Source organism: Patella vulgata, chromosome 2, assembly GCF_932274485.2.
Source record: "Patella vulgata chromosome 2, xgPatVulg1.2, whole genome shotgun sequence".
NCBI classification, from domain to species: domain Eukaryota; kingdom Metazoa; phylum Mollusca; class Gastropoda; family Patellidae; genus Patella; species Patella vulgata.
Window position 1 is genome coordinate 17,810,933 of NC_065880.2, and position 25,348 is coordinate 17,836,280.

The 25,348-nt window shown below is 33.2% G+C and overlaps 1 protein-coding gene across 1 annotated transcript; it reads right to left on the minus strand.

Annotated features, from left to right (window-relative positions):
- Positions 1–472: 472 nt before the first annotated feature.
- On the minus strand, positions 473–23,385 carry LOC126810209 (nuclear factor NF-kappa-B p105 subunit). Its single transcript, XM_050535172.2, has 20 exons — positions 23,269–23,385; positions 20,540–20,677; positions 20,047–20,198; positions 19,098–19,252; positions 17,593–17,726; positions 16,424–16,582; positions 15,616–15,720; positions 15,169–15,263; positions 14,712–14,850; positions 14,006–14,170; positions 13,121–13,165; positions 12,439–12,804; positions 11,655–11,814; positions 11,099–11,216; positions 10,271–10,493; positions 9,233–9,402; positions 7,648–7,893; positions 6,879–7,041; positions 4,864–5,048; positions 473–3,698 (listed from the first exon to the last, which is right to left on the minus strand). Exons 2-20 carry the CDS (start codon positions 20,673–20,675, stop codon positions 3,603–3,605), a joined length of 3,012 nt encoding a protein of 1,003 aa, XP_050391129.1. The 5' UTR covers positions 20,676–20,677; positions 23,269–23,385; the 3' UTR covers positions 473–3,602.
- Between the last annotated feature and the right edge of the window lie 1,963 nt (positions 23,386–25,348).

A 25,348-nucleotide genomic window follows, 5' to 3' on the forward strand; every position in this document is an offset into this window, starting at 1 on the left:
CGGTAAGACATCATATACTAATAGCGATAGCAAATGGTCACATATCACCAATTATTTCCCTATTAACTTTAATCTTAATTCTCGTCTCTTAGACCGATAACATCTCCCCAAATTTTCGTGGAGTTGAACGCTTTCTACCACAGATGGAGAAACATGTGGCAACCTCTTGCTCAAATGCAGGTATGAGATACTTGAGATACACAAACTGGAAGTAGCATACATGTAAACATGCAACTGTCCGCCGTACATTTCAACCCAACCAACCTCTTAAATCTCGTCTCCTGCCTCAAAATCATGAATATTCAACAAAAACTGGTAGAAAATGTATATTCAAACCTTTTTTCTTCAATTCTAAACCAAAAAGTCAACAAAGATCTCTATGCAAAAGGGGGGAAAAGGGAAACCAAATGGTCCCTTGAACTTTGCAGAACTGGCATATATCTTTTCACCCGGCACAGGAAATTAAAACATATTTACAATACAAGGCTTCTTTATTTTTTTGCAAATTCGGCGAGCAGGACAATAACCTGTAACTGATGTCCATATTCTAAAACAATATCATACATAACACTAAATAATAAACAGAACTATGTTAAATTATATCTTCAGCTTTATCATGTTAATATAGCATGAAAAACACAATGGACATTACAATATTTCAATTTAAAATTATTAACACCACATATGTTAAAAGAAAATGACTTGTTCTATATTATGTAAAGCAACAAAACTGTTATATATAAAGGAACAAGTAGTGTCATAAAAATTAATTAATGAATAATATATCGCTTAATATAGTTTTCTAACCACACTCATAGGTTCCCAACCTTTTTTGGGTGGCGACCCCATTCCAGACCCAGGATCAGATCGCAACCCCTCGAAAAGTCACATTTTACTATGAAACATCATTATCATTCACTTTTATTATTGTTTAGTTTACTTATTAAAAGTCGGATAACAAATTATTAATTTTTTTAATCAGTGGGATGGTTGCGCCTGTTTTTCAGCGACCAGGTTTTCAATGCGTGGCTCAACGCCACTCAGCGCGACAATCATGTCCCTTTCTATTTCAAGCCGGTTCCTAAACGAACCTTGAACTTTGCAACTCGATTATCACAGGTAGATATTTCAGTTGGAAAGCGCGAGACTTGGTATTCGCGATGATATTTTTTATCAAGGAATCTGAGAGGTCTAGAGCTGGGTCCTAGACCAATCGAAATTAGTGACGAAAATGTAGATTGTAGAGTGTTACGTGAAGGCCTTGATAAGATGTACGGAGTTAAAGCGAGATCAAGATGAAAAGATAGCATTTTTTTTAAAGTTCTCAGACTAGTCTGCGACCCCACGAAAAGTCCTCGCGACCCAGAGGTTGGGAAACACTGACATAGGTATTTCTATTTTGCCTAAGATGATTTCTAGTAGATTACTTTATATGCACACATAGTGACTATTTGTTATCAATAAATTGGTTGATAAGCTCTAAAAACATGTGGGGAAACAATATTAAATTTACACAAGGCTGCTCTTTTCATTAGAATATAAATTACATGACTGTTAGCTTAAACCTTTATTACATTTACATACTAAAGATGATAAATACATCATAATACACGGAAAAAAATAATATGGCAAAATATAACAAAATATAATATATAGAAAATCAACAATAAAAGACATCAATGAATTTTTTTTTAATGTAAAATATACCTACATTTCAGACACTTCCAATGATATTGATGCAAAATATCCTTTTAGTTATGAATTTTTCTTTTGAACAATCTATAAAATTTTATTAACTAATGAAAGAAAATAAGGTCTGAAATCATACATATTCATATTTATCCAAGATAGTTTAATAAACTTCAATGTAGTTTAACTACCACAATATAACATTTTTGTTTTATAAATCGGTTAAGGCAGGTTGCCTGGAATCTGGTGGACCTTTATTCCACCAACAATTATTTTTAAGTGATAAAATGATAAATAAAATTACAGATCGAAATGATTAATTTACTTGCACTAAATAAATAATAAAGACCTCCTGTCCACTGCAAGTATTGTTTGTGTTGATCAAAGATATCCATTCATTAGCATACAGTTTATAGGCTACTACACTATTCACCTGCTACAAAGTGATGTGTTATTTGTAATAGAGGTGTTTTAAGATTTGAAATAAAATATTGTCAGAACTCATTCACATTTCACAACTATATTATCTTTTTATGAATATCAATAAGAAACAAATATTCTCTTTTTATACATATAAATGCACTTAATATTTAGAGAGTTTAAACTCTTAAAAAGAAACCAATTTACAAAATTTTGGAACAGAAGATCTGCTCTGTCATTGTAAGAGTTAACACTCTACAATAGTCTACAATGTAGACTCTACACTGAACAATATTATACATATACATCAAATTAATCATATATATTGGAAGGACAAGGAAACAGACTGATCTAACCCACATGAACGGTTTTCTGAGAAAAGGGATCTGGCAGATTAATTTTGAAGATAAATCAATGGCCTTAATCGCCCATTATGTATTTTTTTCAAATTGTTATTTCTTGATTAAATCAAAAAGATGATCAAATATTTATAAAAACACCATAACAAAGCAAATTATGACTAAACAAAATTTTATGGTAGAAGTAAAATAAAAAAAACATGTCCCCCCCCTCCTCAAGTTACCCCTGACCAGTTACACCATAACAAAGCTGTGGTATAAATCGTAAGTCAGTTGGATGATTAATTTAGCCTCCAGAGCATCCACAATGTCGGACTAGGAAACATCTAATTTTGTCCAATTGCCACTGCTGGCCCATTTCGAGCAAAGTAATTTTATATGAAATGATAAACTGGACAGGAATCAATATACATTCATACCATATTTTATCAAAATAAAAAAAATCCAAAATTATGGGTAAGCACAGTTTGTTTCTGATCCCTTAATATATAATTTGTTCAGGTTGTGGAATATTTACACATGAAGACAGCACATGATTGTTCAATTGAATTAAAGAGTGTTTCTATAAATGACGGTGGCAAATAATAACCAGATCATTGTAGCATGTTTAGACTATATCGTTTATGTTTTCATATTAAATTACTGCAAACATAAATGATATGTGACTACACTTTAAAGGGAAAGGAATGAAGCTTATAATGTCTTGTCAATATAACTTGGTTATTTTTTTATTTCTTTGGGGGACAGTTTTGCCCAGACAATGCTTAAGATTCTGTCTTATGAAATTAAATGTTTACATGGTCTCCTATTCGATTAATATGTTTCCCATGTGTCAGGCTAATTCTCTATTACAGATCAGTCATCTTGCCATCACTTGCACGCACAACAATTGTGTCAAATTAATTAATTAGGAAGTATTAATGATTTATAACTATTTAAATTAAATTTTCAAAGACAGATTATCTCCAAAACAACACACAGAACATTTAAATTTTGACAATCACAAGTAGGCTGTAGGATAGACTTGATTTGTGAAATTCTACTAAACCGCATGAACTTCAATGATAAAACTTGAAATTTAACACAGTTCATGAAACATAGAATTTGAGTGTACTAAATATGGAGAGTAATGTACTATTTATGAATAGAACTATCAATAATAATAATCGCATCCCTTCTACCCAGCTTTTGTAAACCATCTCTTAGCTTCTGTATTGTTCCTTCTGACGTCTGAAAAAAAAAGAAGAAAATGCACAATAGGAACCCGACTTTTTATTATACATCACATCTGAATGGCAGACTATCAAACCTACACAATTTGCAAATATGTTTTTCTAAATAAATAGATCACTTTACAAATGTGTTTTTCTAAATAAATAGATCAGGTTATTAAACTTCTATTTTCCCAGACAGGATCTGCCATGTTGGAGAGGAGATTTTGTCCTGAACCAGAAATGTGTTTTTTCTCCAAACTATGCTCCACGTCCTACATGTCAAAATCTAATATATGAGTTAAAATAATCTCTTTAAAACCAGAACTTATTTTCACATTTCAAATTTCATGTAGTTATAAGAAGAAATATTCCTAATTTTATGAGCATAAACAACACCTCTTCTTAAAATATGTTAGACCTTATGTACCGTAGAAAATCAGAATTATAAATAAAGATATACAGTGGACTGTCAATTCCGACATCATACGGGGTCGATACAATATGCCGGATTAGACAGTATGTCGGAATACTCAATTGCCTCAATTATACTGGAAGTATTATTGTACCTTCAAATATCGTGAGTTTTATCATAATGCACCCTTGAATACACAGAACTTAAAATATGATAATGCTTACTGTACATTCAAAATTTTATTAAATTATATCAAACAATTCCATAACAATTAATTTACTTTGTATATATATAATCATCTAAAGTTGACCAAATAGCACTTGTCATCCAAGCCTTACAATTGGCCGACCAATTGACTGACAGGTTGTGTTTGTCCACGCCCTTTAATCACTCATTGAATTCATCTATTTGCTTTAAAATGTAGTATGGCAAATTGAATACTTATACCAAGAGATTATAAAATTATCAAGGTAATCAACATTATCTGCTCACAGATAATTAATTGGCGATTGTTTGTTGGTTAACACCCACTGATTGAAGGCTAGATTATCCAATGTTAATTGAATGCAAATCGTGTGACATAATCGTGTGATTGATGTCGTAATTTGGAATATTCAGAATCCGGATTACTCAAAACATTTTTGGTTAAAGTAATCAGGAAATAAATCAGAACATGAAAATGATGACGGATTTCACAGAATGCTGCAGTATTCAGGTGTCGGAAGTGACAGAGTCCACTGTAGTATAAATTTGAATGGTCTAAATTTACCTCATAATAATCAAGAAGAAAGCTGGTTGGACTGGTATCTGTATTTTTGATACCTTCTAAAGCATTATTAAGATGAGGGAAACCCAGTATCTCTACTAACGAGAAGATATCTTGACCTGGATTAACAGGGTCTAATAACTGAGATAACTGTAATCTTACTCTAAAATCTAATTTATCGATATCACCTGAAAGGAATAAAATGTAGAAAGTTAATAAAAATTTTGATTAACGGATTTTAACAAGCCAACAGTGAGGCTGGTGTCCCGGGCCGAAATCCCAAAATAAATAGATGACACATATTAATTAATTGTACATTTATCTTTTTCAAAGTATTGAGCAATCAAACTGAATATCTATGCTTAGTCTAAGCATAAAATGTTCATGATCAAACTCAGTCAGGATTTGAAGTACCAGATAGTGAAACAATACTCACTCTCCATCATTTAGAATCAAAGTTATCTTGTCCCAAAGCATTGACCAATGAAATTGCTTAGCTCTGCTTAGCTTTAGCGGGCAATATTAATCATTGAACTCAGACAAGACATTCACCTAATGAACATTTATACCTCAATTAAAAGCAGAGTTGTTATGTTCCAAAGTCTTGACCAATCCAATGGCTTAATGCTACTTAGGGTAAGCAGAAAATTCTCATTATTGAACTAGTCAAAATATTAATATAATGAATTTATACTTGTTCCAAAGTCTAAACCAATCAGATTGAAGCCCCTACTTTGCCTAAGCAGAAAATGCTCAGCACTGAACTTTGTTATGGTATTGATGAAATGAAAGTATACATAAAGTTTCGCCACTATCACTCAGAATCAAAGTTGTGGAGCTCCAAAGTCTCAACCAATCAAATTGCTTATTGCTCTATTTACCCTAAGCAGAAAATGCTCAATATCAAACTTAATCAAGGTATTCATGTAATGAAAATATACAAGTTTCATCACTCTCACTTAATTAGAACTAAAGTTATCATGTCCCAAAGCATCAACCAATCAAATTGCTTATCTCTGATTACCCTAACCAGAACATGCTCATCTTCAAACTCCAGGAAGACATTCACCTAATAAACACCTACACCAATTTTGAACATTCTAGCTCAATTAGAAGGAAAGTTACTGCAGACAGACAGACCTATTTTAATAGTCCCCTGCTTTCTTTGAAAGGCGGAGGACAATAATAGTTTGCATTAAGGGAGCCTTAGCAGTTGGGGGAAACAGGCAGACTCGGATAAAACCCACAAGGTTGGAGAGTCACTCTCTACTCCTTTTCATGTACAGGCTTGGGATGGAAACCATACAACTTGACTGAACAACCAACCTTGAGACTAGACAGTAACTAATTATTTTCTATGGTTGCGAGTAGAATTTTTATTTACCCTGGTCTGGCACATGTTTTGAGTATTATAGGACTATAATGCCAAAATTGTTTTATGATGAGGTTTTTCTGACTAAATAAGGGGGGTTGGATGGCCGAATGGTTAGCACACGCGCGCTGTATCATTAAGCCTGTCATTGAGTCAGCTGGCGTGGTTTCGAATCCTCGGTTGTACGTGACAAGGAGTAGGGTCGCCTGTCCAACCTCATGGGTTTTCTCCGGGTCCTCCATTTTCCTCCCACCGCTAAAGACCCCTACGCGCGAGTGAATTATGGAAATAAAATTGAACCATATGTTAGTCCCGAAATGACCTAGTTTGTGTCGAGTGGACGTTAAACCCCATTTCTCTCTCTCTCTCTCTGACTAAATAAGACACATGAAAAATAAAAACACAGCTATTCATAAATTTATGAAATATTAATCTATCTCAATATACTCTCAAATTAATGGAGGGTGTATAAATGAACCAATTTCACTTGATTTAAATGTTCAAATTCACTAGAAAGTATGTACAAAATTTTTATTTGGAAAAATGAACAAAGAAATCCCCTGAAAATTTAATTTATTTGTGATTATTTACTGTTAATAAAAGATTAATCTAATAAATATTATATAAAAATACAGGAATACCATACCTTTAGCGGGTATTGAAACATAACTACCAAGACCACTTTCTAAACCAGTTGATTTAAAAGTAGATGCTGCTGATGTACTTTCACCAACTCCATCATGTTCTAAATCATCATCATCGTCAATTGTCTCCCCTGTGTATTTATCACCATATAATACTTTTAATATCTGTAATGTTCAAATTTAAATTACAAGTCCGAGATCTATACCACAATTCTTGACTCAATGACAGACCTTATGATCTAAAGTGCAGTTGGTCACCCAATCCTCCAAATGATATACAATTATTAAAAATGCCATGTCACTGCTTTGTTTAGAACTATGATTTCAAATGGGAGTAATTATGAGTGGAATGGAAAATATAACATGTCATTAATGTAGTGAAACAATTAGGTTTACTTGAAGAGTATATAAATATAACCCAAGAACTTAATGCATGCAAAAAGCTAATGTGAATTGATGATGCGATGACTTCTTGAGCATTTTAAAAGTTCAATCCACAGTTACAATTGATGTCCTTCCAGTTGCATTAATTTCAATATGCAGTTATGGATCACATAATTCTAGTTAATACACGGTTACATTGATTCCCTTCCGGTTGCATTCATTTCAATTAGATTGATACCCTTCCGGTCACATTAATTTTCATCTGCAGTAATCTTGATGCCCATTCGGAAGCATTCAATACATAGATGTCCTTCCAATCACTTTAATTTGACTATGCATTGGTTTCTTGTTTAATGTAGGCTACATGTATTTATTTGTAAACATTACCTTTTCATTATCTTTCACATAATCAGCTGGTCTCATACCGCGTTTATCACCGTCTCTATGACTACCATTGTCCGTCCTATCACCGTTCTCTGATCCATAACCTTCATCAAAGGCTTCTTCATTCTCTATACTAGCGTCAGCTCCAGCAGATATTAATAAGGCTGTCATACCAACAAGATTACGACCACATGCCATATGTAAAGGTGTATTACCATCAAAACATTGAGCATTTACGTCAGCTTCAGCCTAAAATATTCACATTAATATATTGTTTGTTTTTTTTTAAAACTAGAAAAAAAGAAGAAAACAAAATACAGTTCTTCAAAACTTGGTGAGAGAAGGAATTAAAAACATCATGGAAGTGGCCATGTAATAATATATTGCCATTGCTATTCAATGCAAATTAGAAACAGGACTCTCAATATCATGGAGCTATATCCTGATGTCCATTTAAACAACTCCTGGAAGTTTGAAAAGAAATCTTTCCAAAATATGAAATGTAGTTATTACAAGGTTTTGATGACAAGGGCAATAACTTTTCAAATAAATAATTCATGACAACACAACAACTATCTTGCTTCCAAGGATTCTATCAGTAGACTTGAGTCTTGTCTTAATGACATTCGAGGATGGATGACCAGAAATAAGCTAAAACTTAACGATGACAAATCTGAATTTCTTATCATATCATCAAAATCACAATCCAGTAAATTGTTTAAAGCGGATTCCATTCAGATCGGTGATTGCTCTATATCTCCCAAGAAGCAGGCTAAAAATCTCGGCTATGTTACTGATGAATTTATGTCCCCAGTTCCCCAAATCAATAGTATCATACGAAAAATGCATCATCAAATGAGAGCTATTTCGAGAATACGCTCTAATCTTAATACTGATGCTTGCCAGAGTGTTGTTAGAGCTTTAGTAACATCGCACATGGATTATGCAAATTCTCTTCTATTAGGAGCACCAGAAACAGCTTTAAACAGACTACAAATAGCGCAAAACAATGCTGCACGTCTTATAACTAAAACACGAAAATTTGATCATATATCAGCTAAGTTACAGAAACTCCATTGGCTTCCAGTTCGAGCGAGGGTTCAATTTAAAGCTCTTGTGAATGTGTTTAAATCAATTTATTCTGACACCGCACCTAGTTATTTAAAAGAACTCTTTGATTTCTATACTCCCCAGCGATCCAACCTTCGTTCTTCAAGTGATCGTAGCATATTGAGGATCCCCAAATATAATAAGCGTTCTGGTGAATATGCTTTCTCCGTCAAAGCAGCAAAAATGTGGAATGATCTTCCAAAAACTCTTAGAGAGTCCTCTTCCATCCAGAGCTTTAAGACTAACTTAAAAACCTACTTATTTCAAAAATGTTTTTGAACTGTTTTGTTGTGAATGCGCTTAGAAACACTCATGTGTAATGAAGCGCTATATAAATCGAACAATAATAATAATAATGACTATGACTTATAATTGGTTTCATCCTTACAATTAGCTAAACTAACTCTGGCTTTGACAAACGATTCTGTAAAGACAAAAGGATAGAAGCATTCCCATACAAATCTATACATTTATTTACCTCCATGACTAGAAAGCTAGCTACAGATATATCATCGCTTTCTACAGCATGATGTAATGGTGTTCTACCACTTTTACCATCTGGTAAACTTAAACTAGCACGACCAAAAAACAACAATCTTAACATCTCTACACTACTATTCTGTGCTGCGATATGAGATGGGCAAAAACCTGGTAAAATAAATTATTAAAGATTAGACATAAAATGTTCCATCAAAATTTAGTTTCTATCACTTCTACAATTACCAAACATAGTTCGATTGGGAAATTTTGAAAAAAGTTTGATTCAAACTAGCGCGGACACGATATATCGTTGAGTCGCGTTTCGCCATCTCACGATTCGTGTAGTGAATCGCGTGATGTTGAATAAATGTATCGCGATTATTTTTTTATGATTTTTTGTCGCTTCACTCTAAATTATGCATGTCACACATTGTCCATAGGCACACAAACACTCTTAAATTGTTTTGGTCCTTATTTTGATCCAAAACAGTGATATAAAACAGTTTTATTTCTTCAACACAAACTAGGTCATTTTGAGACTAACACGTTTTTATCTTATTTCAATCTTTTGATTGCGCGTAGGGGTCTTTAGCAGTGGGAGGAAACCGAAGGACCTGGAGAAAACCCACGAGGTTGGATAGATGACCCTACTCCTTGTCACGTACAACTGGGGAGTCAAAACCACGCCAGTTGACTCAATGACAGACCTTATGATACAGCTCGCACGTGTTAACCATTCGGCCATCCCCCCCCCCTTCATTTTAGACTAAACAGTCATTTTCTATTCTTATGTGTGAAATGAATGATTTTGGGTGATTTTAAATGATTTTTACAAATTTTTAAACAAAGATTTGATGTTAAACAAATGTGAAAGAAATTAGTGCTAGATACACAAGATTAAATGATACCCAGGTTACAGTGATAAACTTTTACTAGTTTTCAAATTCAATAAATATCAGTATGATCATGTCGTACTCGAAATAAAATATTGTTTAAACCACAATAACTTCTTATAAACTATTATAATGAATATTACCTTCGTAATTCATGTAGTTGAGTTCAGGAAAAGGACATGTAGGTGTTACGCCAGGTCTAACATATTTTAACAATGATTTTAGACATGGAATAGAGTTATACTGTACAGCTAGATTAGCCGGTGTATTACCAGCCCGATCCATAATAGCTGGATCAGCACCATGCTGTAATAATAATTCTATGGCTTCTGGTTGTTTAGTTAAAACTGCTAGATGTAGAGGTGTCTAGAACCAAAAAAAAATATTTGATATATACACATATCACCCAATAACACATTCTACAGTAGATAAGGCTTGAATGATAACTTTTATATTCTATTGGACAGCAATTTAATTCCAAATTTAAATGAATTTTATTAGTCAATTAAAAAGATGGAAAGGGTTGTGTGATAAATAAAATAAATAGGGTTTAACATCCTACTTTTCTGCACTGACTGGGCTAATGAAGAGGAACATATGCCATACAGTGTACTATGAGGAAAATTAAGCCTGCACAGCAATTTAATCCCAACTGTCAAGGGATCTTTTAAGTTCATGCAAAATTGTTCAAAGGATGACAGATTTTTGTTCCATCTGAACAACTAGGCTATGTCCTTGTCAGGCACTCCACCTTGCATCTCTGACAAGTGGGTACCATGCCAGATTATCCTAAAGAACTTTTGCTCCAACACTGGTACTGAACCCCGGAACTGCCTGGTTAGCGAGACAGTGCCTTACTCACTGAGCCACAGTGACTCCCCCACTAAAATACACATTACAGTAAAGCCCTTGTACACAATCAACTATGACAGTAAAAGAAAGATGGAATATGTAAACTTGTTTTATCGTACCTGTCTAAGATAATTAAATGAATTGACTTTAACATGGCAGTTTGGTAATGTAGCCATAACACCTAATAAACTCTGTAAAGCTGGTAATTGTTCATTTATAACAGCAAGATGAACTGGGCTATAATAAACAAACACAAAATACTCATCAATATTATCAAATAGAATTGTGGTAGAACAACTGTTTGCCACAGAAAAATAATAAGTATAACTGTTGTCCAGATAATTCTATAAAAGTGCTTAATTATCATTTTTAAATTTTAATAAATACCCATACACTCTGAAACCAAGACAAATGATTACAAAGAAATAAACATGGCAGCATGAAATCAATAGAAAGTATTTTGAACTTAATATATAAATTTTTAGTAGTAGTAAGTGGTTGTTCTAATGTACTGTATCATATATTTTATAACTTTATATATAGAGATTTTAATAAATTTTGGACTATATACTTTTTGGTAAGACTACGATTACTGTGCAGTGTGTACTGTCTTAAAATCTATATTTGCCTCTCAGTCTGATTATTGGGGCTTTAAGTTTGAAGATATTTACTTACAGATCACCATTAGTATTTTGTATTGAGGCAAGATGTCTTTGAACTATTAATAGATATCTAATATCACTGGTTTCAGCATAATCCTGCATGGCTGTTACTGTTCTTTCTATAATCTTTACAGCTTCACCTTTTTGATCCAGACTCATAGATTCAGTTTCAACTGAAAAACAATATCAACAAATTCCATTAAACATACATTATGCAAGAGCTAAATCTGCCTATTGCAGGTCTTTTTTTTAGGCCAGAAATGACAACGACATCTAAATTATTAATTGGACATTAATTAACTTATTCAGACGATAATCAACTCTCGATGTCATCACTAGCCTGCGATATTTAGCGGATTGGAATACACTTTGTGACAGATGATTAAACTTAAAAATGGATAAATGAGATTTTGTTTTCTATCGTACCGACTTTAGTAATGATGATCAAGGCTAGCCTAAAATTCAAAAGCTAATATCTCAGTTCAGAGTGGAGCAATTTGACTGAAATTTTCAGCATATTCTATTTACCATATCTATTTTTTAACTATTATAGCTAGAACTGTCAATTCTTTATCTAATCTCCCATAATTCCTCTTTAACTATTTACAAGATATGGCTCAAAAATGTCTAGTCTGGATACTATGGCTCTATGAGTTATTGTACAGAGGGAACATCACAAGGACACATCTGCTCTGTGCCAAGTGCTGCAAATGGAAATTCTGTTAAACTATAACACTGCTATTCTTTCTCGCCATTTCCATCAATGATGTATTGTTTTGAACAAAAAAGAGTATCACCTGCTTTTTCAACGCTTTTAAATTCTGAAGATTTGTACTCTGTTTCTGATTCAGCTTGTTTTGTAGATGTCTCTATTGTAGTGGCTTGTTTAGGGCTTGAACCTCTTGGTGAAGCCTGTGGTGAAACCTGTGCTGTTGTCTTTGGTTTTATGTCAGTTACCCTCATTTTTTCAAACAGTCCATCCACATCGTCCAAATCTTGATGTTCTTCAGGAAAATCTTTGGTGGCGAAAATTGAATCGTGTGGTAAAACCGGTTCACTGTCTGTAGCCAGATCTGGGTTGCCATACATTACGTTTGAACTGTATTCGTGGTAAAATGGAGAGTAAGGACTATTGGGATTACTATCGTAACAATCCCTTGCAGCTGGAAAAGAAAGAAAGTTCATCTATCATAACTGTTTAATATGTAATGCTGTTATTTTATTACAAAAGCCTGTTTTCTGTGCATGTTCTAGTCAGTGGTCTTTAGTAGTGGGAGGAACCAGATAAGACTTATGCAAGTGACCCTACTCCTTGTCATGTACAAGCTTGCTTGGGATCGAAACCACGCCATGTGATTCAATAAAAATACCTTACGATCTTACAGTGCTCGCATTAGATTACCCTACCACCCAGTTTATGACTGAGACCGACAGGTTGTCTGAGGTGGACGATGGACTAATAATAAAACTTTAACATACCTTGTACAACAGTTGTAGGTAGTGCTGATTGATTAGTAATTACAGCTATAATACAAAACACAAATAACATACTAGTACTAAATAAATTTTCTATACACTAACTAAAGACTGCTAAATGAAGAAAATTCATAGTGAGACCACAAGATTTTGATTTACTGTTCTTCAGGGTCTTCATAAATAAATAGCCACTTAAAGATACATTATGGGAGATAAGATAACGAGATGGCAGTTCTTGCTATAATAGTTAAAAACTAGATAGTGTAAAGGTAATTTGCTGAAAATTTCAGTCAAATTGATCCACTATGAGCCGAGAAAGAAACGGGTGAAATTTTGGCATAGTCTCGGTCATCATTACTAAAATCATTATTATAAACAGCTTATTCTCGATTATCCACTTTTATTGATTTAATTATCAATGGCCGTTAGCGGCGTATAGGAAACTAATCCAGCCCACATCGAGGTTTATTATGGTCTGGATAAGTTAATTAATGTCTAATTGATAATTTAGATAACATTTCAGGCCTAAAGAAAGACTTGTAATAAGCAGATTTTGTTCTTGCATAATGCATGTTTAAATCATGTGAAGGATTTTTTGTTTAAAATTTCAAAAAGTTAAAAATTTGACATTAAAGCTTTTGAACAGTACAACCAAGCAGTTTTGGTTTTTAAATAAGTCTTTTTCCAGAAGATATAAGAAAGAAAATATTTACAGGTTAAATAAAAGTTTGTTCAAAACTTTGTCTAAACTCCTATTGAAGATGAGATATGCCTACTCTTTCTGGAACACCAGTTACCACTTTTGACCAGTCGACTGTGATATTCAAATAGCTAGGATCAAGAAAGCAACTACAGTATAAAAAAATAGGCTATAATTAACATACTTACAATTAGACTGGTTTGTCCTGGAACCATATTCAGTTTGTCCCCCACCACCACCACCATAACCATTACTACCCCCACCATTAGAACCATCCACTCCCCCTCCATACTGAGGGTAGGAACTGTCTAGGGGGATTTTCTTTCTTTTCTTTTTCTTTATTTCATCTTTATCTAAATAAAATACAATCAATATAATCCTATGTTTCTATCCTGTTATGAATGCTTTTAAGTCATTAGTTGATTAAATTGACGACATAAATTCTGTATTTTAGGAGACAAAAAATGTAATGTATATGAAAATAGACTTCAATTTGAAAGGAAGTTTCATTTCAGCGATTCATCCATGAGTAAGACATACGTCCACGCAAGAGAAAGTTCCTCTACTTTTTTCAGGCAGGAGGAACAGTGTATAAACTTTCGGATGGGATGAAAAATGGGGTCCTGTGTACATGTAAAAAAAAACTTTGGCGGTTGGAATTTGACGAAGGGTAAGTGGAATCCCTACTATCCTGGCAAAATTTCTCTCACAGCACACTGCAACAATTGATACAGAAAGATAGGACCAATATTTCATTTTTTCAGTTGGAATATAGTTTTGAATTAATACTTCCCCTCTGTTATATCAGTGACACTAAATTCTTGCCATTTTAGAATACATAATGCTTGAGCATATGGGTGACATATATAATTTCTAACAAAAATTATTACATACCAAGATTTTGTGGATAATATGTAAATGATTTTGGGTCACTCTGTTCTCCATCTGATTTTCTCTGTAACATTATAAAGACATTGACAGCCCTATCTATATTAGGATTTTTATATGGTGGTGTACGAAATACAATGGCAAACTGAAAGATACAAAATACACATATATTTCATAAATACATAGATGATTGAAATAATATTATTTTTTACACTATTGTTAAAATTATTATGAAGCAGCACTAACACATTTTAGGTAATTCAATTATAATTTAGGAGGTAGCAATACCAGCCTCAAATCTATAGCTTCCATTTGGTTGTATCAAAAAAAGTGATTGAAAAAGATATATCAAAAAGACTAACAGGAGGGGTGGGGGGGAGGGATATCTTAGTGTGCTAACTGAAGGATTTACAAAGAAAAGTAAGAAAATGAAAATGGAATTGAAAAACATCTGATTTCTTACCTGTCTATGAACATCAAGGGGACCAAAATTACCAAACTCTTCCCATGTAGTGTCTCCATTATTATCTAACTCCACAAATCTTACTGATATATCGTCTATCAATAATAAATAAAATGGTGTCCATTATACAAAGTTTAAAATACAGATGTGATGTCATTCTTTTCAAATCGTACATTACACAATGCTTTTACAGAAATGCACTGTGCGTGATAGTTTAACCTGTATGTTAGGTTGTATAAGCGATATTTATAAGCCAACCCCATTCTGTAACATTAGTACATTAATAAACATCTCACTTGAGACTTTTAAAACATACTTATTACACAAAAAACATAATGAAAATTCATAAATATCCATTTGTTTACAGTTCATGTGTGCCGTAAGACTATTTTTGTCACTTGTATATAACAAATTTTATTTCTTGGAAATGATTTCAAATCTGAATACCTTTCTGAACTTTTTCACATAGTAGAAAGACTTCCTCATTACCAGTACAACATCCTCCATATTTATCCATTCTACAAATCTTTAATGTGGCAGCACCTGGAGATTCTATAAGCAGACAAAAATAGTTCACTTAATGCTACAAATATGCAAATCTTAGAATATGATTCATGCGGACCAAAAAAATGAAATTTTGATTATTTTAACAGAAGTCTACCTATTGTTCAAATATTCCAAATAGACCTTAAATTACGACAATATTAAAAAGTTAACATAACACTCAAGGTTATATTCCTTATAATTTAGGTAGCTGAATTGTTATACCCAAATCATACTAATTTGTTACCATCTTCCAAAATTCACGAGGTTCTCCAATCATGTGCCTGGTGTCCACTGTGTGCCCCTCCCCCCCCACACACATGATATACTTTAGTGCTGGGTATTGCCACTGCAGTCACAATACAATACGTTTTGTGATTCATGTGCTATGATATGATTTGTATCACGAAATGATTTGTATCATAAATCTGGTCAATATTTATCATGAAAACAACAGAATAAATAAATAATTGATATTTCTAGTTCTGCAAATGTCGATATTGATGTGGATCAAAATAAGGACCAAAACAATTTAAGAGTGTTTGTGTACCTATGGATAATGTGCAACGTGGATTATCAAGAGCGACAGGTTACTTACTGAAACGTCAAAAAACATAAAAAAAGAATCGCAATACATCAAATTAGCATCTCACGATTCAATATGCAAATTGTGAGAAGGTGAATCACGATATGTCAGCCCTAATATACTTACTACTATCATATATAGGAGAAGAATAAACAGGCTCTAGAGGTATAACACATTGTCTATTATGATCTTCTATATAAACTTGATAACACAATCTAACAACATTTAACTGTGTAGATTTAGCTTGATCTCTAGCCATTTTTTCAGCATGTTCTTCTTCCTCGCCTAAAATAGAAAATTGATCATGAATATTGTGAACTACATGTATCAAATCATAAAAAAAACATGCATGAAATCTATGTACTTTATAGGCCTACTGGACATGGATGAGTCAAAAGGACTTATTCAAGTTTCAGTGTTTTAAAAAGAATCTAAGAACTGAATTGCTTCGAAAAGCCCTAATGTGATTATCTCATTTACCAAATTTTTAAATATGTATATTGTATCTGAAGCTGTACCCTGCTATTTTATTTTTTCAAAATTTTATTATCATTGCTCTCATATTAAGGCAACTAATGATATATCCAAACACATGCAGAATAAATAACACAGTTTTGCTAATTATATAGATGAAGTATATAACGAGCATACTATATGGACCAGGAACTGAGGATGACATCATTGCAGCCATCTTGGAATTATGATGTCTTATCAAAAATCAAAACCAGCCAATCAATGTACAATTTGTCCTAGGAACAAAGATGCCAAGTTTCATGTTGATTGTATATGAATTCGCAGAGACTTAACATCTTTTTTTTGAAGAGCATCGCCACCAAGAACAAGAAGAAGAAGATGAGTTATGTTCCTAGTTAAAATTAATCAAAACCATAAAACTGCTTAATTATATCCAAGTCAATTTCTTTTGCCATATCCAAGTCGTTTTGTTCATTAAAGATATATTCCTATGAGAATTGGAAGTTTTTTCGCTGATATTCATTGAATACATCAGTGTACCTAACTAAGCTACTTAAACATTTTATTTTTGTCATAAATTCAATTTTAGTTGGCGAGCATCGGTGATTTGAATTTCAGATGAACTGTCATAAAGCATCCTTCATTTTTCCTTTTCAACATAACGTAAGACACTAATACCATTTTACTATTATTATTTCATTATTACAGGTTTAACAAACATCTTTATTTTCAGATAATAATAAATTTGGGGATTTGATTAAATGTCCTATTATGACGGAATATATCTTTACAGTCAGGTAACATGGTGTTTGCATACTCACATGTCAAAGACATCGGAGCTTTTAAATCTCTCATAGCTGTCTGTTTATCTCGAATAATACTGTTCTTGATTCTTTTTAGTAAAACTTCTCCTGCTTTTTTCTTTGTGACATGTTGTACTGACATGTTTTGAAACCTGAAATTACAGTACAACAATAAACCGTTGCATACTCAGACAAATCAATATGGTGTCATGTGAACACTAGTCCAGGCTGAGCTGTGAACTTAATAACGCATGAGCAACTGCCAGTTCAATAAGTTTGTATATTAATCATAAATTTTTGCTAGTTAAAGTCATTAAACAGAAGACACATGTCATGACCCTGTGTTGTTAGCAACATACGTGGTTTAATTGCCGCTTACGTTCTCTTCTCGTCTCTTTGTGTGGGCTGTATGTTTGTGAACGTAATCAACCACTGTGAATTGATGAAGCTTGCTGGAAACCCTTTTAATTTTTTTTTCATATCCTATTTTTGATTTATAGACTCAATAATTTCCATCTGTTATCTACACACAGTACGTTAATAGAGTCTCAACACTGGTCAGAGTTCTAACAAATCTGATTCAAATTTGCAGGGATTATGCATTGGGTCATTATTCTCTAAAAAAATTGATGAGTTATCTCCCCATTTACGCTAAAACTTGTGAATGTTATACAGAACATAGTCTATATCATTCAGACAAATGTTCTATGAATATTTGTCTGAACGGGTTGTCAAAAAGGTGGTAAATGGCCCAAAACAATATGTTGATGCCCATGTATTCATATTCAATAATTGTCATGTCATTTATTGAAAAACTTCTCTCTTGAAGGGTCATATCATATCTATGTATTTTTCTTATCTTAATTCATCGTCACTAGAAGGGATGCAACTCTAACTAGCAGTTGCCAGGCAAGATATGCCCACATTGTGCAAGAGAGGGATAGAGAACAAACTAAAAAAACCAAAAAAAACACGCAATTTTTCGTACAATCAGGGGCCATTATCCAGGAAGTTATGGTCTGAAATATTGAAAGGGACTGAGATCTTTGGGATATATTTTAAGTTTCATCGAAATTGGACAAAAATTGTGACCTCTAGAGGGTCCACAACCTTCGTATTACATACTTTTACACAATTGCGTACAAGGAGCGGCCATTTTGTTTCAATTTTCACGAAATAAAGACTCAATTGCATTATGGTGTAACGGTGCTATATTTAAACAGTTTTTAAAATCGGACAAAAATCGTGACCGCGAGGATCCACAAGCTTGCTTTATGGTGTAATGGCCCTAAATATAAACTGTTTTAAAATTTGAACAAAAATTGTTAAAGCTCTTTGAGATTGTTCATCAGGGGTTAGGAACATTGCAAGGAGTTGTCTTTCTCATTACATTTGAAGCTTGTGATGGAAAAACATGTATGTTATTTTTGAAACAGCCCTCAAGGATTTGCTCAATAATGAATTATGGTTTAAAGTCCATAGATATCTTCATAATTATAAATCCAATTAAAAATATTACTCACTGTATAGGTCCATGGCCATCTTTAACATGCATAACACATATCCCATCCTCACAGTTTTTACCTACTAGTTTGTGGGGATGATTTTTCGGGGGATCAGATTCATCAGCTGTTACTAGGGAAACTATAATTCGTGCGGAGTTACGATAATTATCAATCTGAAACAATACATTAAAATATGACAAACAATAATTTACATTTTGGTAACATATAAACTCTTTCCCTTGTACCTGATGCCTACATAAAATGTGACAATGGTATGATATTCTGTGAATAAAGTCACAAAAAAGTTGGAAATAAACTGACTGCCAAGCTTTGTTAAGGTATAATTGCATCATTTGTTTGGCAAATAAAAAAAATTCAGCACTTTGGTGAGTTGTTCTTTACTTTTTTTTAATGTCTGCTAAAAACATCAACTTAAAGATACATTATGGGAGATTAGATAAAGAGCTGGCAGTTTCCACTATAATAGTTAAAAACTAGATAATGTAAAGGGAATTTGCTTCAGTCAAATTGATCCCCTTTGAACTGAGAATTTAACGATTGAATTTTAGGCTTAACCTTGATCATCGATCTTGATTATCCATTTTTTTATTTAATCATCAATGAGCGTTGAGCAGTAGATCGGATTCTAATCCAGTAAATATCGCAGGCTAGCGATGACATAGAGAGTTGATTATGGTCTGGATAGGTTAATTAATAATTTAGATAACATTTCAGGCCTAAAGAAAGACCTTGCATAATGTATGTTTAAGAAATTCTGTCCAGTACAACTAAAATCAACATATCAAAGCCCTTTTCTTATGTGTCCATTAATATTTTAATGGAATGGATGTTTTAAACTTGTTTCAAACACAATAATTTGTGGATGCTTGAGGTGGATCTCATTAATTTGTTTGCATGTTAATAAAATAATCAGGGAGGCAGAATTTATCCTCGTAATATTAATTACCTTAATTGAAGGGTAAGTTTTTCTTCCCCGCTCACTTTTCTGTCCTTGTAGTCCACCATGAGATGGTCCCTCACATTCATATCGAAATCTAAAACCTCTTGACTGGGGTTGTTCTGCTATAGTTACTGTAGGATGGTACTGACGATCCATAACTTTAATAATATAAAATGAGACAATAACACCACAGTTTACTATAAATCATATAATATACATGTATGATTAACGTGACATGTAGCTACTAATTCAGCGAACAATTGCTTTTAGATACAAATTTCAAAGCAAGGAGTTGGGGAATAGAGTGGTGACATACTTTGTATTTCTAGTCCTACCCCAACCCCCTAAAAATACTAATATTATTATTTCCCAATATCTGGCTCCTAAGAATTAATGTAAAATAAAGTACTGGTAATTAAAAATTAAAAAAAAGATTATGGTGGTAATAAAAACTGTACATTAAACCTCCAAAATATAGTCAACTACATAATTCACCTACCAAACTCTTCCCTTCCTACTTGTATCTGTGTATCAAAACCGTTAATACCATGCTGAAATTCATTTTCTATCACAACATTATTTCTTGTATCCAGAGGCAACTCAATAGAATCATTTGAATCATTGTTTACATCCATTTCTATAAAAAATAAAAAGCAGTTAAAATTACAATGCTGAACATTGAACAGGATCTAATAATTTTGGAATTTCCAGAAGGTATAAAAATAAACACTGAATCATGACATGAACCATAATTACTTTAAAGGCGTCGTTATCAGTGTAAAAGCATTGTTTTTTTTTTCTTCTGTAGTTTGAAAGATATAAGATATATTCTAGCCCCCATTAACAAAAACAATAAATCTTATTCACTAAGTTGACCAATTGATTGACCAATCCCCAATGTTGTTGAATATTCAGCAATTTTGCAAAAGAGTTGACAATACTGGGCATCTTCTGATAATTCTATTTTCGGTCAAATCTGAAATCCAAACGCCAATGCTACATCATATGAATATAATGTATATAAAGGAAACCGTTGAATGTAAATAAAGGAGACCTCCCTTTAAATATGAATCAACATCAACCCACTCCTTAGAATTTCTGGATTAAAGGACTACATGTATAAGGAGATATATGATGTCAGCCATATTGAACATGCTTCTTCCAGAAGTTTAAAAACAGATATGCTTAAGATACATTATGTAAGATTTAGATAAAGAGCTGAACATTCTTGCTATACTAGTTCTAAAAATAGATAATGCAAAATGAATATATTGAAAATTTCATTCAAATTACTTTATTCTGAGCGAAGATATTAGCCTCTGAAGATTTTACAAGATGTGTGCACTGATTGTAACCACTGTACTGGTTGTTTGAAGCTTAGCCTCGCTTCACCATTTTTAGATTAATTTATTAAATGACTGAACTGTTCTAATCTACATACTTAAAATCGGACCTATCCAACGGCATCAAGACTTACATGTAATTATGGGCTTGTCTTGTTAATAAATGTCTAATTAATAGTAAATAACATTTCAGGCCTAAAGAAAGACCTTAAAAGTCAGATTTAGCTCTTGCTTTATGTATGTTTAAATGTGTAGCTACGAGAACGTAACTACAAACATTAGAGATAATGTTTCACTTGGCAAACATAATTTCTTTTTTAATGCATGTAATATCTTAAAAATAAGTTAATTCTTTACTATTAGGACTAATTAAACATATCCGGCCCAATGTAGTGATCTGCAAATTCTGTCAATAAAGTTAATCAAGCGGGTGTTTTTAACAAAATCGGATAGGCCATTCATAATTACAAAGGCTCTTAACTTGTTGTTTTATGTCCCGTATCTTGATTGGCAGTTGTACACGACATATATTTAGCCCAGTCTGCTGTGCTTTGAACGCTTTGATTTGAAAGAGATGATTTGTTACCCGTGTCAGGTAGGATTATATGCTTAATTGTTGTTGGATGTGGCAGAAATGTAATAGATTACAATAATCAATCATTGTTTGGAAGAAAAAATTTAACATTTTTGTCTATTGCCTAATGCCATTGTTTATCTCGAGACACACAGGGTCGAAGGATGAGGTTTCTAAACTAGCCAATGTGTAGCCTGGAATTTGTTTTATTTTCATCCCATCTATACACAAACCAGATGCTTTTCTTTGCCAGGCCCTCCATCCTGCGCCACTGATAAGGCCAGGGGAAACCAGTATTAGCCAGTGCCTTATTGAATATTCACAGATTTAGTGAGGGCCCCTCGGCCTTAGCTACGAGAACGTAACTAAAAACGCTGAGATATACTGATGTGCTTGTTTTTAGCTACGATTGGATGCCTTTAGTTCCAAGTGGCAAACTCAATTTCTTTATTAATGTATGTACCATCTTAAAAATAAGTTAATTTTATACTATTAGTACTTATTACACATACGCAGTCCAATCTACTGAAACAACATTCATTTATCAGCAAATATTGACAATAAAGTAAATAAAGTAAATCAAAATTGATTCGAACGTTCATAATTATGCCATATTACTACTGCGCAACTCTGATCGGATGGGTACTTTGATTGGCTATTGCACACGAGGCCCCGCCTTTATGTATTACAGACGTAAATTTAAAATGTCGGAAAAAGCAATCTACTGTCGCTTTGATTTAAAAAGAGGGGATTTGTACCCGTTTCAGGTAGGATTATATGCTTAATTTTAGTTGGGTGTGGCAGAAATATTATAAATAACAATAACCAATCGTTGTTTTGATTAAAAGTATTGTCAATTTTGTTTACAAATGCCGGGTGCGAATCGCTCCCGCATGTGCTACATTGAAGGTAATAGCATCATCTCTTATCTCGAAACACAGAGGGTTGAGAGGTAAGGTTTGTTATCTACTCGGCCTCAGTGAATTAATGGTACATCAGTCATCATCATTCATTTGTTATCATTTCTAAATTCATGAATTGGCTACTGACATAACATTTGTCAGATTCTCTGAGCAATGCTACAATTTAATTTCTGCTAGAAAGTCAAAATATAGTTTATCATATTAAACAGCCTTTGCCCTGGGTCTCGAACGTTGTGTCAAACTGAAAATGAGGAAAGGTCAAAACACAAAAAAATAGGCATGAGCAAGCTAGTGCACGGACATAAAACATTTTTTTTCCTGTTGAAAAAAAACCACAAAATTTTAAATTGTACTTGGCAGTAGAAACACCAGACTGCTATTTGCTTACCACTTTATCCAAATATAACATTGATTTAAATGCCTAAATAATATCAAACATTATATGTAAATTGTAAAACTGCATCGACATTTCCTTAAAATTTTCAATAAGGGAAGTCGGGTGGGGAATCCCCACTTAACGGTAATTGGACAGTTGTAGTCACATGACCACAAATTTTCGATTTTATTGGTTAAAAATGTTTTGCTTTTGCTCTCATTTCTATTTATAGATATACAAGGGGAAGTAATTCAGCTTTAAAAGAGGTTATTTCCCTTATGTCATCATAGCCACAAATAGGAACTTTGCGACCGAAATAGAACTACAGACAGGCGTCCTTGACAAAATGTTAAATCTCCTTCCTTCTTAGTTTCTATTTCGATTTTAAAAATACTTGACCCAATTCAGGCTATGAAAATAAATGATTTATGGATTTATGATTCGGTTCTGGATAAATTTCCCAGAAATATGATGACCAAAAAAATACGAAAAAAAATGTTAAAATGTTTTGTTAAAACGGCGTAATATAGTTGATCTTTATGAAGAACTTTCTAGAACACCCTATTCAATTCCTTCGCCAATAGCTAGCACTATTTGTTTGTTTATTAATCGCATTCAGTAAGCTTAGATTTCGTCTCACTTTCTGAATGAATGAAATGGAGTTAGCTCCACCCGGGCTAATGAAGACGGGCATACACCATGCAGTGTGCTATACAGTGCTTGGACTAGGTGGAAATTAGCCATTTTTCCTCAAATTTAGGAATGCGACCCCCACAGACAATACAGTTCTGTTGAAGAGAATCTTGTCATCAACTTGTCAAAGACAATATGTTGTAGCCTAATTATCTGATACAGATGATGTTGTGTTTAGGGCATGCTAAGTATCATATTACACTTCTCTATATTTAGATGGGTTTGGATCAGTTTCTATATGAGACTTTTAATTCACATTCAAATTAAATGTAGAAAAAAAAAGTTAAAATAAAAATTTAATAAATAAAAATAACATTTGATTCAAATATTACATAAAGTTATACTAAGCTTTTTATATTTTAAATTTGATGTAATAGAAGACACGTTATTGCATAAACAAATTACAAGGTTATGTGCATATACAAATAAAAATAATAGAAAGATGCATGCAGTAAGCAAAGATAAATATACATGTACATTATTATACAAAGATACACAACTTTACAAAGATATGAACGAATTGTATACAAAAGCTCCCAAATATTCTAAAATGTCTACATTTTTATTGATCATCAGTATCTTAAATTGTTGCGAGCCACGGTTGCTAAGTGGTCGAGAAAGTTTGTTGGGATTTTCCGCCCTGGCTTCCCCTTGTCAGTGGTGCCGGATGGGGGGACTGACAAGGACAGCCGTCCAGTCGTTCGGATGGTACCAAAACCGACTGCCAGAGTATACATAGCGTGCACGTAAAAGATACCTTGGCAGTAGGAATTCGATATGAGTAAGCCATGGTGCAGCTGCCTGGGCAAAATTTCTCTCATAGCACACTGTATGGCATATGCCGTCTTCATTAGATGGACAGAACAAGCTAACAAAGGTTTTTTTTTACAATCAGTGGTCATAATCCAGCAAGTTACGGTCTGAAGTATCAACATTAGGAACCCAGATCTTTGGGATTTAAATATATAACTGGATGAAAATTGTGACCTCTAGAGGATCCACAAGCTAAACACGAGACCCAGTCTGGTACATGCCAATATCGAAAGAAACCAAGATCTTTGGGAGATATGCCTATATTTCAAGTTCTGTCAACTTCGGATAACAATTGTGACCTGTTGAGTGTCACAAACAAATTATGGCCGGACAAGTGGACAGTATGGCGACAGCAGTATACATCCACAAGAACATGTAGTCGTATAAAAATCAGGACCGGATGAAATGAGCCCTCTCAAATTAAAAAAACAGCTCTGGTCTGGTATCTGTGTTCTTCCTTGAATAAAAAGAATATGTTATGTATTGGGTTGGTTAGAATATTGGTTATATGACAGTCTCCATATGTAATAAGCTGTTATCTATCAACTTCATCATTAAGTTAATTCACCATATTTGAAATGACAGT

What these genes read in the sequence shown, in the direction of transcription:
- LOC126810209 (XM_050535172.2), bottom strand. Translation starts at nt 20,675, where the DNA reads ATGGATGTAAACAATGATTCAAATGATTCTATTGAGTTGCCTCTGGAT. An exon ending in ACCTACAACTGTTGTACAAG is followed by an intron (nt 12,805 to 13,120) that starts GTATGTTAAAGT and finishes TTTCTTTTCCAG; the next exon opens with CTGCAAGGGATTGTTACGAT. An exon ending in ATGTGAAAGATAATGAAAAG is followed by an intron (nt 7,042 to 7,647) that starts GTAATGTTTACA and finishes TGAACATTACAG; the next exon opens with ATATTAAAAGTATTATATGG.